The sequence below is a fragment of the Colobus angolensis genome, unplaced genomic scaffold (genome assembly GCF_000951035.1).
Source record: "Colobus angolensis palliatus isolate OR3802 unplaced genomic scaffold, Cang.pa_1.0 Scaffold54, whole genome shotgun sequence".
NCBI classification, from domain to species: domain Eukaryota; kingdom Metazoa; phylum Chordata; class Mammalia; order Primates; family Cercopithecidae; genus Colobus; species Colobus angolensis.
The window spans coordinates 5,276,827-5,292,494 of NW_012118932.1; the positions used below are offsets into that span (position 1 = coordinate 5,276,827).

General features: G+C 40.5%; 1 protein-coding gene across 1 annotated transcript in view; it reads left to right on the top strand.

Moving 5' to 3' along the window:
- The window catches only part of MB21D2 (Mab-21 domain containing 2), a 120,443-nt gene extending 105,008 nt beyond the window's left edge, over positions 1-15,435 (top strand). The window contains exon 2 of the mRNA XM_011961228.1: positions 12,593-15,435. Within this exon, the coding sequence (XP_011816618.1) occupies positions 12,593-13,857 (1,265 nt within the window). The 3' untranslated portion in view covers positions 13,858-15,435. The remainder of the gene's footprint in view (positions 1-12,592) is intronic.
- The last annotated feature ends 233 nt before the right edge of the window (positions 15,436-15,668 follow it).

Consider the following 15,668-nt stretch of genomic DNA (forward strand, 5'->3'; position numbering starts at 1 on the left):
ATTATTTGAGGTCAGGAGTTTGAGACCAGCCTGATCAACATGGTGAAACCCTGTCTCTACTAAAAATACAAAAATTAGCCGGATGTGGTGGCGCACATCTGTAGTCCCAGCTACTTGGGGGACTGAGGCAGGAGAATTGCTTGAACCTGGGAATCAGGGTTTCAGTGAGCCAAGATCGTGCCACTACACTCCAACCTGGGCAACAGAGTGAGACTCCATCTCCTTAATAATAATAATAATAATAATAATAATAAAGCAAAAAAAACCCCCAAAAAACCAAACACACACGAAAGAAAGTACGGACAAAAGGTGATTGAACGAAGAGACTAAACATATCATTTAGAATTATTTCTGTACAATTTAGAGGAATAGAGATAGAATAATCGTCAACAGAGGCTGAAAGAGAAACGTCATTTTGGTCTTTAAATTTGGCTTGAGGCTTTTATGTATGAGTAAGGTGAGTCTGTTTGAACAAAACTCCACTCCGAAGGTTGGTTCCTGGAGTGAGTTGTTTTTTTTAATTCACCTTCCCCAACCTTAATCCCCATTATTCTCTTTGGAATTTACGGGAAAAAATGCCTGTATCTGCAGAATACATGGATTTTCACCTCTCCAAAGCTTTCCAGAGGTCTTAAAAATGTCCCTTGGGAAGTGAGGAGAATTGAGATAACAACAAAGCAAGAAATAATAGGGAAGATGCTAGCTGTAAATGCACAGAAAAGCAAGCTTGCTGCTCTGAGAAGGCTAATGAACTATTTTTGAGAATTGTTCTCAGATCTAGTTTTATAAGACGTGTAATGAATCTATAACTGGTTGTGGGAAGGAGCAAGTAATCCCTTATCATCAGCTTAGGCTTCCAGGCTCATGGCCAGTTGTCCGTATGAAATATAATTTCATCAAGAATTATTAACAGACATGAGCCTGTCTGTCCCTGATTTACACCCCCCACCCACTACAGTTCCAGAAACAAGAATTACTTTGCTGTGGTAGTTCACTTGGGAGGTGACACAAAGAAACAGGAGTGAGGGAACAGAGCAATTGAGACAGAAGGGAGAAAAGCCAATAAAGGTTCTGTCTATTAATAAGCAATTGAATGGGTTAATCTGAGAGGTTGTGTAGAACCCAGTGTAGAATCGCCCAGAGTCTGGGGAAGCCAGGGCATTTATCTACTGATTCTGCCCCATTGGTTGACAGTTGCCCCAACGGTGTCGGTTCTCTTGCATTAACTCCCCTGTACTTCCTGGCAGTGGCTGGAGAGAGATTGCCCTTAGGCAAAGGGGCAGATTCACTGGCACTTGAGGAGACGGGCTGGGAACATCTGGGGGACTGCCTGTCACAGCTGCAAGTGGACCCAGGGATGGGCTGGGGACACAGGGCAGGACATCAACAAAGTCACATGCATGTGTGTGTGCGCACACACACAAGCGTACTCATGTATTAGGAACACTGTAAATTCAAGTGAGGTCTGTAATAACAAGGGACTGTTATTAATTTTGTTTAGATATGAGAGTGGTGGTTATACTTAAAAAGTCTGTAGACAAATGTCTTTGTCTAATTGAGAAAGTGTTGTTTATGGGTAAAATTATAGTTGTCTGGGATTTACCTTAACATATTAGGCAAAAGAAAATGGGATAAATGAAATAAGAATGGCAAACATAATTGTTGAAGTTAGGTGATGGATATGTAGGAATTTATTACACTGTTATACCCACTAATGTATATGTTTGAAAGTTTCTAAAGTAAACAGTAAAACAAGTTAGTAAACTTGTCTAAAGTAAGACAGGGTCTTCTTTGACTTGCCAATGATAGTTTGTAAGTCCTTTGGAGTAGGCTTCTTTATATAAATTGGGATCATTTTTAAACTAATTTAGCAAATTCAAATGTGTAATGTAGATCACCGATTCAGGGTCTCTTTTACATGGATAGTGACACATTTTTTTAGGGTGCTGATCACAAGGAGCATTATCCCTTCTCACAGTTTGATGGATACCAGTTTTTGTTTTTAGAGAAGGCACAGAATTCTTTGTTTCTTTCTCCATATCTCAGTGTGCTTGATAAGAGTTTTGTACAGAGACATAGTGTGACCGTGATAGATACTGCTGCGTCTGTAAAGGGGAAAGACTTTCTTGCTTCAGAGTTCAATAAAAGTTCCTGACCTTGTGGTTAGTATGTTTTTGGCAATCATGTTCCTGGCTACCTCCACCAGCCTCCTCAACTTAGTAGTAGAAACTTAGGGGGTATGACCTTCAAATTAAGGCTCTGATGTTGGGTTAAAATAACCTCTTAGACTACACATCTGAATATGTGGGAATGTTTTCAGAGTTTGTCCTGGGAGCCTGAAAGAATTTCAAGGATGCCGTTGTGATTAAAACACTTGTGGAATGTTCTTTGAAAGTTGTCCAAGAGCTAAGTATGCAACACATACACACTTGCACACATGTGCACGCACATAGCTGTGTGTCTCAGCACTATCTTTTTATAATGTCATTTATAATCATCTCTTTCCGATGATCCTTGACCCATTTGCTCATATACTTTATTCCCCAGAGATGACTAAAGTCAGTTTTTAATCTGCTCTAGAAATCTGTTTACTCCAAAATAGAATTTGTTCCATTTTTGGATGGAGAAATAAATTTCTACTTACTGTTTCCTGTACTGTTTATGTGGCATTTCTAAAGGCCCAAGGTATTACATTGTTTATTCTCTCCTAGGAAAGCCTGTTTAATACAAGAAAGCAGCATAGGATCAACTTGAATTTGGATCCCAGGTCAGCTATCATGGCCATAAACAATTTATTTGACTGCTATTTTTCTTAATTTTCTTATCTGTAAAATGGGGACACTAGGCTGGGCATGGTGGCTCACGCCTGTAATCCCAGCACTTTGGGAAGCCTAGGCAGGTGGATCACGAGGTCAAAAGATCCAGACCATCCTGGCCAATGTGGTGAAACCCCATCTCTACTAAAAATACAAAAATTAGCCAGACGTGGTGGTGCACACCTGTAGTCCCAGCTACTTGGGAGGTTGAGACAGGAGAATCGCTTGAACCCGGGAGATGGAGGTTGCAGTGAGCCGAGATTGCACCACTGCACTCCAGCTGGTGACAGAGTGAGACTCCATCTCATAAAAAAAAGGAGTGGGGGGACACTATTGCCCACTTGAAAGGGCCAAGAAGATTGAACAAGATGACACAGGTAAAGCATTCAACCTGTGCTTTAGTGCATGGTAGTGGCATGAATGTTTGTGCCCTTCTCAGAGAGTCCTTGTCATGAGATGTATGTACTTCAAACGTGTACTATAAATTCAGCTCTTCTTTTGCTGTTTTGTGTGTCATTGCTAGTGCTAGTTATCTCTTTGTAAAGTTGGTGAAGTTGACTGGAGGATGTGACAGCAGCAGGGCTGCAGGTTACAAATGACATAGAGTAGGCCAGATGAGAAGGAAGGGCAGCATCCAGCCTTTGGGCATAATGCTCAGAGTATGTATGGTCTTCTTACAGCCACTGTGACTGGGCCCACACTGGATGGTCATAGGTGGCTCTGGAAGTCTACGTTATAGTTGTCTGTCTTAAGTAGTAGGTTCTTGGGATGGGCGGCCACCTCGGAAGACATCTATACTGAGACTCCATCCCTGCTAAAGATTCTGATTGATCCTCTCTTGGGATAGGAAAGGTACTGCCTCCACAGGCAGCATTGCTAGAAAATTCTGCCTGATGGATGAGTTTACAACATTACACTGAAAACGTCTCTCTATATGTTCTACTCAGCGAAACCATATAGGTAAATTCCGTTTCTACTTTACTAGCACAACTTATCAGATATTTGAAGATGGCTTTTGTGGCCTTTTTGAATTTTCTGTTTTTCAGGCTAAACAATTTTCACTCCTCCTCTTATGCATTTTGGCTAGGACCTTATTCCTTTCCTTCGGTGCTGTTATCTCAGTTTCTAATCACATGTTGATTCGTGTGTAATTATCTGATTAGTGTGGGAGCTGTGCATGCTGCATATCAGAGATTCCCAGTTCTCCCAGCATGTGGTAGAATTGTGCTTTCTTTCATGGGTGTGGATGGGACCATGTGACTAGTTTGACCAATGATTTGTGTATGAAAATGATGTACGTCATTTCCATGCCAGAGCATTTAACTGCCAAAAAGAGAACCTCCAGAGCCTTCTTTTCCTCCAGTAGAGTGACTGTGAAGTTCTTTCTAGACATGGCTTGCTCTACCCATCTGGGTCCTCAATTAAGGAAAGAAAAGCACCCCCAATCCCTCCCACCCCACTCACCCTTGAGGGTCATCTAGTGTGAATGAAAAATAAAACTTGGTTGTTTCGAGTCATTGACATATTAGCTTTGTTACTCAGCATAACTTCACCTATCCTGATAGATACGATTAACACTTGGCTTTCTCACTAAATAATCAGCATTATGCAGTGGGGGTGGTGTGTTTCTCTTCACCTTTGTCTCTTCAGTGTCTAGCACAGTACTGGCTCATCGGAGACACTCATACTTACTGTGTGAATAAGTAAAATCTGAGGTTTGAATCCTATCTATCTTTGTTGCAATTTCTTGGACTTGGCCTACTTCATTATTTTTCTTCTAAAATGTAGACTTTCCCTCTTCTCCTCCCGAATTAAACACAGCTTTCCAGTTTCAGAGTAATTAAGATGTTTACGTATATGGAGTAATTTGAGATGTTTATATATACATCTCAAAGTGAGAAAGGAATGGAAACCGGACCCAGCTGGGTCCCGGGCAAAGGGTCAGTGATGAGGTACAGTTGACTTCGTTCCGAACATCTCCATCACAAGCTTATGGGTTCTTGTGAAGAGCAGGAGAGCATGAACGTGGTCATCCCTGATATATTTCTGTATCCTTGTGTAGCTGTTTGACACCATATTGGCATTACTCTTGCTTTTCACTTTTTTTCTTTTTGGCTTTTCAAGAATGAGCCTTCTCAAGTGAACACCCTTCTTATAAAATGTCAATCTGTAACTTTTGTACCCTATCGTGACTTTGGGAAGCTGCTAGGTAGGGCTAATAAGACTCTCTTTTGAGTCTTGCCAGTAAGTTCTGAATGGCAAAAACCATGAGTTCTTAAACTATCCTAAGTACTGAAAAGAAAGAAAGGTCAGGACTTAGTTGATGGGAAAAATATATATTGATAATATATTGGTATGTGTATGCATGTGCCAACAAACCCTGTTTACTGATCACCAGCTAAGCACAAACCACACACTGAGTAATTTGTTGTGCATTTTCTCATTTTATTCCCATGACCACCCGACAAACTTGTACCAGTTGTTATTCTACAATTTTGTTTAAGGAAACCAAGGTCCACAGTGGTTGATGTTGGCATGAATCAATTGGACTTGAATCTAGGTCTAACTCATGTTCATTCTGTTTAAAATAGCTTGTAAGACTTTGACAAAGCCCACCAATTTTTAAGACCTTCAGTTTTAATTTTTAAGAAGGAAAACAATGGAAGATTAGAGAGGCATTTTTTTCTTCCCGTCTTTTAGATTATTAGTAAACACTTTTATACTCATATGCTGACAGGATTTCATATTATATTGTGCAGCAAATTCCATAATCCTAGGTTATGGTTAATGAGGTATTCAAGTTGATTGAAAGAAATGGTACACACAAAAAGCAGGTGCCTTCTAATCTGAAGTCTACACTAGCAATGCAGCAAAAAAATCTTGACCACAAGGAGGTTATAGATGTCGCCGAAGATAGGATCTTTCATTTGCGATGCCTTTTTGTGAGTTACTGTGCCAGGTGCTTCACAGTTGACCCTTGAACAACACAGGTTTGAGCTGCACAGGTCCACTTATAGGTGGCTGTTTTTCAATCAAATGCGGATTGAAAATATACTATTTGAAAAGGGTATGAAACCCACTTAGAGGACCACCTTGTTGTATAAGCGGATTCCACAAGGTCAGCCATGGGACTTGAGTATGCACACACTTCGGCATATGTAGGCGTTCTGGGACCAAGGGATGATTGTGTATTGTTATCTTGTTTAGGAGGAAAGATACACCATGAACACAGCTCACAATGACAGTAGGTGTCGAAAGCGTTAACTTACAAGTTCAGGTCAAGACCCTCCAGTAGGATGTACAGGGTGTTCATTCCATGGGATACCTGGGTGAGAGGACAAGAAAGAGCTAGAATCCAGCCTGTCCTCTGCCTGCCACCCTGTGTGTCGTGCCACACGATGGCATCCACTCAGAGAAAGCAGCCTTGGCTAGCAGCAGTCTTGGTACAGCCGGGGAAGAGAATGCTTCATTCATTTCCCTTCCTCTAACATGTTTTGTGTGCCTTGCATGTGCTAGAGGCTTTAAATAGATTGTCTTGTTTAATTAAACCTTTGAAATAACTCTGTGGAATCTGCGTTATTTGCTCTTCCAGTTTTATGTGTGGTAGGAAAAGGGAAGAACATATGGGGAAAATGAGCTAAATATCTACAATGTGCTTAGACATTTCATCGCAATCCTGTAAGGGTGGGTTTTTACATGCGTTTACTTACTTTTCATCAATTTGTTTGTTTTTTAATGGATAAAGAATTGCTCAGAGAGGTTAATTTGTCAGCCTCACTTAAATAGTAAATGACAAGCCCAGGATCCAAGCCCAAGCCCGTCTTTAGTCCAATGTTCTTGCATACATATCAGTATCAAAATGGGGAAATACAAAGAAAGATTCCTTTGAGAGACATCTTTTGACTGAGCCCTCTTACTATATATATAGAGAGAGAGAGTCTGGTCAGTAGGGCATTGCCATTACCATATGTGAATTAATCAGTTTTCTAAAAAGTAAAATCATATGCAGTTGTCTCAAATTATGCAAAATAAAACAGACTCTTTGACATACAAAACATATTATAATTGTGAGTACTAATAACTCAGAATATTATTGAAAAACTGGAAAGCTCCATTTTTGGCTTCTGTATTTCCAGGGTCTTACAGTCTATTTGGGAATACTAATGGCTCTCTCAAGGGAAGCCAGGCCCCTTCTTCCTTATGATAAGTGTGGATGGTCAGACATGTTCTGCCAATTGTCCCAGGTCCCACTAAAGATTTGACCAATAAAAATGCAAAGCCGGCACATTGCCCTGAGACGTCTGCTGCTTCCCTCTGAAGCCACTGTGCATTGTCATGTGGAGATCAGTACGTATGTGCCATTCTGATCTTTGCACAAATGTTGGAATGCAACAATGCTGGTAGTCTGTCACTAAGGCCAGATGACCCCAAGTGAGTGATTTCTCTTCTTGGAACCAGTTTTTCCTTCAGATAGATGATTTCTGGGCATGAACGAGGAAAGGCCTAAAACCTTTTCCAACTGGGGTCATTAAGAATTTCATAGATTAGTGACTTTCTTAGAAAAAGGTGGCCATGCCCACTTCTCAGATGTTTCTCAGAATGTCAAGTAAGTTTGACGAAAATACTTCCGCCCTGAAAACATAAACCATAATATTTTTATAGGAAGGTTTTATATTGTTTATTGTCAACCAAGGAGACTTATCCTACGGGATGCATCAGAATCGAAGAAGGACTTTGTCAACATTATCCCACCCTGTACCCTTCTTCCCATTAAAACCCACTGCCGGAATAAGGCACTGTTTGTTACTGGTATGTGCTACATGAGTTGGAGCCAAAAAAGGAAGCTCTTTTATATGAAACAATGAATATTACTGAGATATTCAGGCATATATATATATATATTTTTTCAAAAGTATATAAAAAGATAAAATTTATCTAATTTTGTAACTAATTATAAGACATAAAAATTTTACTTTTTATAAATCTTTCTCCCTTCAAATATGTAAGTGTGTGTGTGTGTGTGTGTGTGTTTTAAAGAAATCTATACAAGTACTATTTTGATTTATCTACTTAGTATTTCCACAGACTTACTGGAGTGGGGTTGTGAAGACAACAAGAAATGATACTTAGTTTTTGTGCTCTAGTATTAGCAATCTGGCATTATATGTTTGCATGATGAAGGTTTGCAATTTCAATTTAGTGGAATATGATATAGTTTTATTCACTAGAACATAAAGAAGTCAGGGACAGAGTTCCATTTTTCACTTGATATTCTAAAGATAATCAGCAGATAACTGAAAGCATGACATGAAACACATTCCTTAATAAACTTAGGACCTGAGTATCTATATAAAAGGGTACTATTAAGATATTCCTAAGTAAAAACTCTGAAATATATCAAAACCAAGAAATGGAGAATCACAGGAAAGGAGGTTGGGTGGCAGTTTTACTTAAGAGCAAGCATATGCCAGTGCCTCCATGAAGAGACCCACCCAAGGGAATAGCTATCCTCTATCCTTCTTTTTTTTGTTTTGCTGCTAACAAGCTCAGTGGTGTATGTGTATCTTCCTTTTGTTCCCATGCCTACCTTTGGATAATCTCACAGCTAAACAGCCAGGGTCACTCGATCTTATCCTCCCATAATTACACAAATAAACCTTGGATCATTGCAGAGATGGCACTTGTTGGAACTGATCTGTACAGCCAAAGCGTACAGTTGAAATTCTTCCCTCCTCTGTCTTTTTCCCTTCCAGCCCTGTGTTTTGGTTGCATGGCAACCCATCTGCCATGATAGCTGATGTCAGCTCATTTTCACTTAAACTTAGCCCAGGAAAGTTTTCAAGGAAGACATTTGGGCTTGTATAACGCTGGGGAAGGCTCGAGTTGTGTTACCATATCGTTTGTAAAATTGCAGACTAATGCGCTCAGGGAGGCTAAATGGAAATGTGGATGTAAGAAGGGATTAGCTCTGGAACAGTGTGGCCTTAGGGACTTTGTTTCTAACTTCTAGGGGCTTAGTAAATGTGTGTCTGCAGTATTCTTTCTGCTGCTAAAGGGCTTTCTTCACTTTAAAAGGAATAAGAAGTGTTCAAAATTACCCTACCTCCTGAAAATTAGAATTGAGCCAAATACTTGATGTTGACTCCTTTGAATAAAGGATCAACATTTTAACGAGATGCATAAGCATCAGTTGGGAGGAAAGAGAATATTTTATCATTGGTAGGAATTTTCTAGTGTATATATTGACAAGTGAAAACACATTAAAACTTCCTAAATCCAGCAGAGGGCAGAAGGGAGTTTTAGCTATGGCTTACCCAAGACTCTCCAAACAGAATTGTGACAATCCAAGGCAAAATTCAGTGGCACTTTTGTAGACAGATTATCTCTAGGTTGTTAATGCACAAGTTACCCTGATTAGATAGACAAGTCGTAGCTGGTGGGCTCAAAACCAGTTTTCTTCTGTCCAGGACAAAAGGATACATAGGATTTTGAGTTAGTTGTGCCTAAGAGGAGGCACCAGTGTGGTACTGAAGTAACAATATAGCTTTAATAGATTCAGATCTTATTTACTAACCACAACACAGCATTTCACAGTGTTTCTCATGTATATTTATGGTATTTTGAATGCGAGAATGAAAGAATGTTTGAAATAATGAGGAGTAAACTGTTTCATTATCAAATATATCTCACTGAAACTGACTGTTCCGACATGTGAGTTCATAAAATAATGAAAATGATTTTCACAACCTAATCTGAATCTGAGAAATCAATTTTATCCTTTAAAGCAATAACCAAAACGTGGGGTGGTAGTATTTCTTTACCTGGCAAAGACGAGGTTAATATTAAAAGATACTGACATTTGAGAAACGGATCTTTGTCTTGGCATTTATAAGAACGTTCAATCCGGATTAAGTTTGGCTTAAAAAGAAAACATGTTTTCCATGCTGAAGACGGTTTTTGCTTGGGTAGTAGGTAGTATCTTCTGTTTTGCTTGGATAGTATTTAGTATGCTGGGTTTCTCAGGAAGCAGCCTCTGAAATGAGTTAGGATGTTTATGAAGCAGCATCCTTGGGATCTACACCTGTCGAAGTGGGGAAGGAAGCAGGTTCAAGTAGGAGAAGCTGAGCTTCCCTGCAGGTGCATCATTCGCCACAGCCAACCCCACTGGGAACTCAGTTTGAATGGCCCTTCAGAGTATCCTGAGCTGGGACACTCCCACACCAGTCATTTACTGGATGTGCACCTGCAACCCCCATCCCAGCCACAGGACCTGACCTGGTGAAGACGGCCTTCTGCAGCTGAGACAATCCTTCAGGGATAGCATTTAAGCAGCTGGGATAAGTCCTTTATTGAAGAGGGACCGGGATGCCATATCACGGTGCAGATAGTGTGAGAAACAGCCAAGAAGTCAGGTTTGCTGGATGTTCTTTCTGATGAATTGTTGACACTATAATGTTGGCTAACTTACGGTTTTAAAAAGAAAATAATAACGTGCCGTATTTCTGTGTGTAAGGAAATGGTACTAAATAAAAGACTTTTTCATGGTTCATGTGCTTTGGAAAATAGGATTTTAAAGAGTGAAAAAGAGCACAATTTAATAAATGAGCGTTAAATTTTATAATTGTCTTAGTTCATTCAGGCTGTTGTATCAAAGTACCTGGACTGAGTAGCTTATGAACAACAGGGATTTCTTTCTCACCATTCTGGAGGTCAAGAAAGCCAAGATCCGAGGTGCCTGCCGATTCATTGTCTGGTGAGGGACGGCTTCCTGGTTCAAAGATGGCTGTCTTCTCGCTGTGTCCTCACATGGCAGAAGGGGTGAGGAAGCGCTCTGAGGTTTCTTTTATAACGGTACCAATCCCAGCCATGAGGGCTCCACTCTCACACCGAATCGCCTACCAGAGGCCCCACCTCCTAATACTATCACATTGAAAGTTGGGATTTCAGCGTGTGCGTAGGGGGCACAAACATTCAGAGTATAACGGTAATAGTAACAAAACACATGCATGTGGTTTATTTGATTTGGGATTGTCCTATGAAGAGCAAACTATGAATTACAATGAATAATGGAATATGATAATCATTTGTGGTAGGTCTTTATGATCTTTGGGGAAACGCTGTTAAATAAATCACTGGATGATGCTGGTAGTTTGTCAGATAATCAAGCATAAGCACATATATAATGAAGGAGGGAAAACGTGTATGTTGTTTATGGAACAATCATTTAAGTCTGGCCTTTAAGTATTTTTGTTAATTCTGTCTATTAATGCTATCCACCTATTAATTGCATGCATTTGTTCCCTTATCATTTAGTCATAGCTTCAATTATGTTCCTACTGCATGCGTGGAATCTTCTATGCCTGCTTAATACATGAAACATGGTTCTTAAAAGGACTCACAATCTCATCAAAAATCACATTCGTTAATATCACCACCAATTTAATCAGAAACATATACAATTCGGGAAGATGTCACGCTCATGGTGCGGAGTTTTCTAAATTTAATTTTCTCTTAGAAGTTTCAATTTTATCATTGGCAATAAATATTGTCAGTAGTTTCCTTGAAGCCAGACTCATTTTGTTCATTTTTGAAGCAAATATCTGCCAAATACCCAAATCTAAATAGCCCATAGTTTTCCATTGTTCTTTAAAGTAAAAATGGTGTTCCATGAACAAAGAAGCTAGTTCAGCTTACAACTCAGTTACGTGAGTGCTTTTCCTGAAAACAGATTTCCTATTTCAGTATAAGGAAGAGAGGTCTTATGGTTACTTTCGTTTCATCACACAGACTATTAGGAAAATAATGCTTTCTAATGGCTCAAAGGTTGAGATTCAATAAAATATTTTTCTTCATCAAGGATTTTCTTAAGTAAAACTGGGTTTTTAAAAACATTGCTAATGCATGTCAGTGGTAAAGAATCTACTGACTGCTAGTGCAGTTTGGCATCAGTGTCTTGGCTGCTGCTAAAGCACTGGGAATTTTACCGTCTGTTGGTTTTGTGCCGTTAGTACAATGGCAACACAGTAAACAAGTCAAACAAGACTGGGCATGGTGGCTCATGCCTGTAATCCCAGCACTTCGGGAAGACGAGGTGGGAGAATTGCTTGAGACCAGGAATTTGAGACCAGCCTGGGCAACATAGCAAGACCACCCTGTCTCTTAAAAAAAAAAAAAGTCAAACAATGTGTTAGTATTACTATAAAGAGAGTTATGAACTCATTACCCCTGAAAGCGTCTCCAGCCCACACCGAGAACCGCTGGTACAACGCAAAGTCAAGTGCGAAGAGCCTGGGGAAGGAAAACTGCTTTGGCAAGAGATAAAAAAGGCCGAACCTCCTATGATGGCAGGAGAGATGGAGAACAGGGAAGGAGGTGAGAAACCCTGGCAGAGGTTTCATGGAAAAGATTTGGCAGTAGAAGGGCAGCAAAGAGTTGAAATGTACTGAGGTTTTCAGTCTGCACAACTGAGTGGATGGCAGTTCCATTAACTGAGATGATGACTGGGGGAAGAAGGGCCCTGGTTTATTATTGAAAATGATACTGCTTTTCACTGAGAGAGAAAAATCTATCATCATTCTTCCATTTGGAAAAGGGTGGATTCTAGCACTAGTGTAAAAGTACTGTTGACCAGATCTGTGCAGCAGCCTGAGATCTGATTTTGTACTGATAATGAATTTTGGTTCTTGGAACCTCAGAACATTCTGTATTCATGCATAAGACTCTTATGTCTGTGCTTCCTATAATAGTGTTGTTTTTTTTTTCTTTTTTATTTCTAGGAATGGTGCAAAAGCTGGACCAAAAGCTTCCAGTGGCTAATGAGTACCTGTTGCTCTCTGGAGGTGTCCGGGAAGGCGTGGTGGACCTGGACTTAGACGAGCTGAATGTCTATGCCCGGGGGACTGACTATGATATGGACTTTACCCTCTTGGTGCCAGCCCTCAAGCTGCATGACCGTAATCAGCCTGTGACACTCGACATGCGCCACTCAGCCTTGTGCCACTCTTGGCTGAGCCTTCGGCTCTTTGATGAGGGGACAATCAGTAAATGGAAAGACTGCTGCACCATTGTAGATCACATCAATGGTGCCACCAACTACTTCTTCTCACCTACCAAAGTGGCTGACTGGTTCTATGATTCTATCAGCATCGTCCTATCAGAAATACAGAAGAAACCCCAGCGAGGGATGCCAAAGGTGGAAAAGGTAGAAAAAAATGGGACCATCATCTCCATCATTCTGGGTGTAGGGAGTAGCCGCATGTTGTACGACATTGTCCCTGTGGTGTCTTTCAAAGGCTGGCCTGCAGTGGCCCAGAGCTGGCTCATGGAGAACCACTTCTGGGACGGGAAGATCACTGAGGAAGAGGTCATCAGTGGGTTTTACTTGGTACCTGCTTGTTCCTACAAGGGTAAGAAGGACAATGAATGGCGGCTGTCCTTCGCCAGGAGCGAGGTGCAGTTGAAGAAGTGCATCTCCAGCAGCCTCATGCAGGCCTATCAGGCCTGCAAAGCCATCATCATTAAACTGCTGTCCCGGCCCAAGGCTATTAGCCCCTATCACCTGCGGAGCATGATGCTCTGGGCCTGCGACAGACTTCCTGCCAACTACTTGGCGCAAGAAGACTATGCAGCCCACTTTTTGCTGGGCCTCATCGATGACCTGCAACACTGTCTGGTCAACAAGATGTGCCCCAATTATTTCATCCCTCAGTGCAACATGCTGGAACACCTGTCTGAGGAGACAGTCATGCTTCACGCCCGGAAGCTGTCCTCCGTGCGCTCAGACCCGGCAGAGCACTTGCGCACTGCCATTGAGCATGTCAAGGCAGCCAACCGGCTGACACTGGAGCTCCAGAGGCGAGGTAGCACCACCAGCATCCCCTCCCCACAGTCCGATGGAGGGGACCCCAACCAGCCTGATGACCGTTTGGCAAAAAAACTGCAGCAGCTAGTGACTGAGAACCCGGGAAAGTCAATCTCCGTCTTTATCAATCCTGACGATGTCACAAGGCCCCATTTCAGAATTGATGACAAATTTTTCTGAGTGTTAGCTGACTTTTTTTTTTTTTCTCCTGGTTCTTAAACTCTGATAATGTGTTGTGTTGGTTTATGATGCTATCTTTCTGTTTTTTACATATCCAGCCTAGATTGGATTTGTTAAGAACAAATTTTAAGTTTCCTGGTTCTGCAGGATGGTGCAGGCTCTGAAACAGTATATTACTATTTCATATTCTGCCTCTGATTTCATTGTTTACTTTTTGTAGTTATTGTCATGCTCTTTAGTTTGTGGGAGTTTTTTTTCTTTTTAAGGAGATCTTGAGCCATAGATGAAAATGCCCATGAGTCCTCTTGCTTTTTTGTTTCATGCTTGGTGCAAATTTGTTCATGGGTATGAGGAAACAAATCTCTTTCTGATGCTTAACAATTCTGTCGTATTATTTTTATTATTTTGCTTTTGTCTTTTTTTCTTGCGAGCTTTCACCACTACTGATATTTGAGAATCATATGAACCGGGGAACTACCTGGTGTGTTAGCTGGATTTATTTATTTTGACCAGTGACCAGAGTGGCTTCCCCGTTTTCCACCAAACAATGTAAACTTTGAAAGTGATAATACTACAAATTGTGTTTTGGAGCAACTTCATTGAATGTAATTGTCCTCAAATCAGAGAACACTGAGTGGTTGGAAGGGTGTGTTTGAGTTTTCCAAACAGAATTACGGTTTCCAAATGTTAGTTTTAGCGTATGTAATTATTTGAAGCCTTATTTAAATCCTATTAAAGAACATACCATTATAATTATTATTTGCACTAATCTTCGCCATTGTCAGAACTGCAAAGTGTGTTTCAATATAAATTAACAACCACTCTTGAAATTCTGTCATTTTTTCATTTTGCCCATTTCTCTCGATCAGTGGAATGCTTCTTTGCATTTGCTTCGTTGTCCTTCAATAGTGGGGTCCTGTTTTACCCTCTTTGATATTCCTGATTCCTGTCTTACTGAGAGAAGTTTTTAAAGCTTTATACATGTTGACTCCATCTGAAGCTGGGGAAAATACATACTTGATACAGTAGGTGTCTTTGTATTTCTTCCTTTTGGGGTCGTCGAGGCCAGCTTTTATTGTAAAGTCTCTAACTCTTCCTGAGACTTTTGAGGAAAACTGGCGGGAAGAACTCATAATCCCCAAATAGAAGGTACCACGTTTGTTCAAAAGCAGATACTGCTATAGAGCAGGAACCAGGAAATATCTGTGGGTGCAATCCTTGGTATAGAGGTGTCCTGTCTTCATGAATGAAGTTGCTTGCCTGATTTCGGTGCTGTAAGGCATTGGCTCCCTGTTTTCATATGGATTCATGGCAAACTGGTGTTTAAGAGGTCAGGAGGCCTGCTGATCTTTCAAAGGACACCCATGATGTCTACTCATGGAAAGGTCAAGCAACGTGTTCATTGTGGTCTTGAATGTCCAAACTCATGGATTGGATTTTGGCCAATTGAAATCAGACATACGCGATCTTGGGTTTTTGCATGGAAATTAATGTAATGCTTATAAGTGAAAATGAAAACATTCAACCATCTAAGTCAAACACAAAAATAATAAAAAAGGAAACATACTGGCCTTGAAATTTTGTTGTTGTTGTTGTTAGTTTGTAATCTGGGAATTATTTTCTTATTAGTATTATATTAGTATATTTATATATTAGTATCTTTTCTTAGTATTATACTAACAGCAGTTTTCAATAAATACAGCCATGGGCTTGCTAGTGTCTTTGAGACGAGTTGTCCATATAGTGAACATCCAACATTCAGTCTTCCTCGTTCCCCAGTTTTACTACTAGTGTCTATCCTCCACATGATC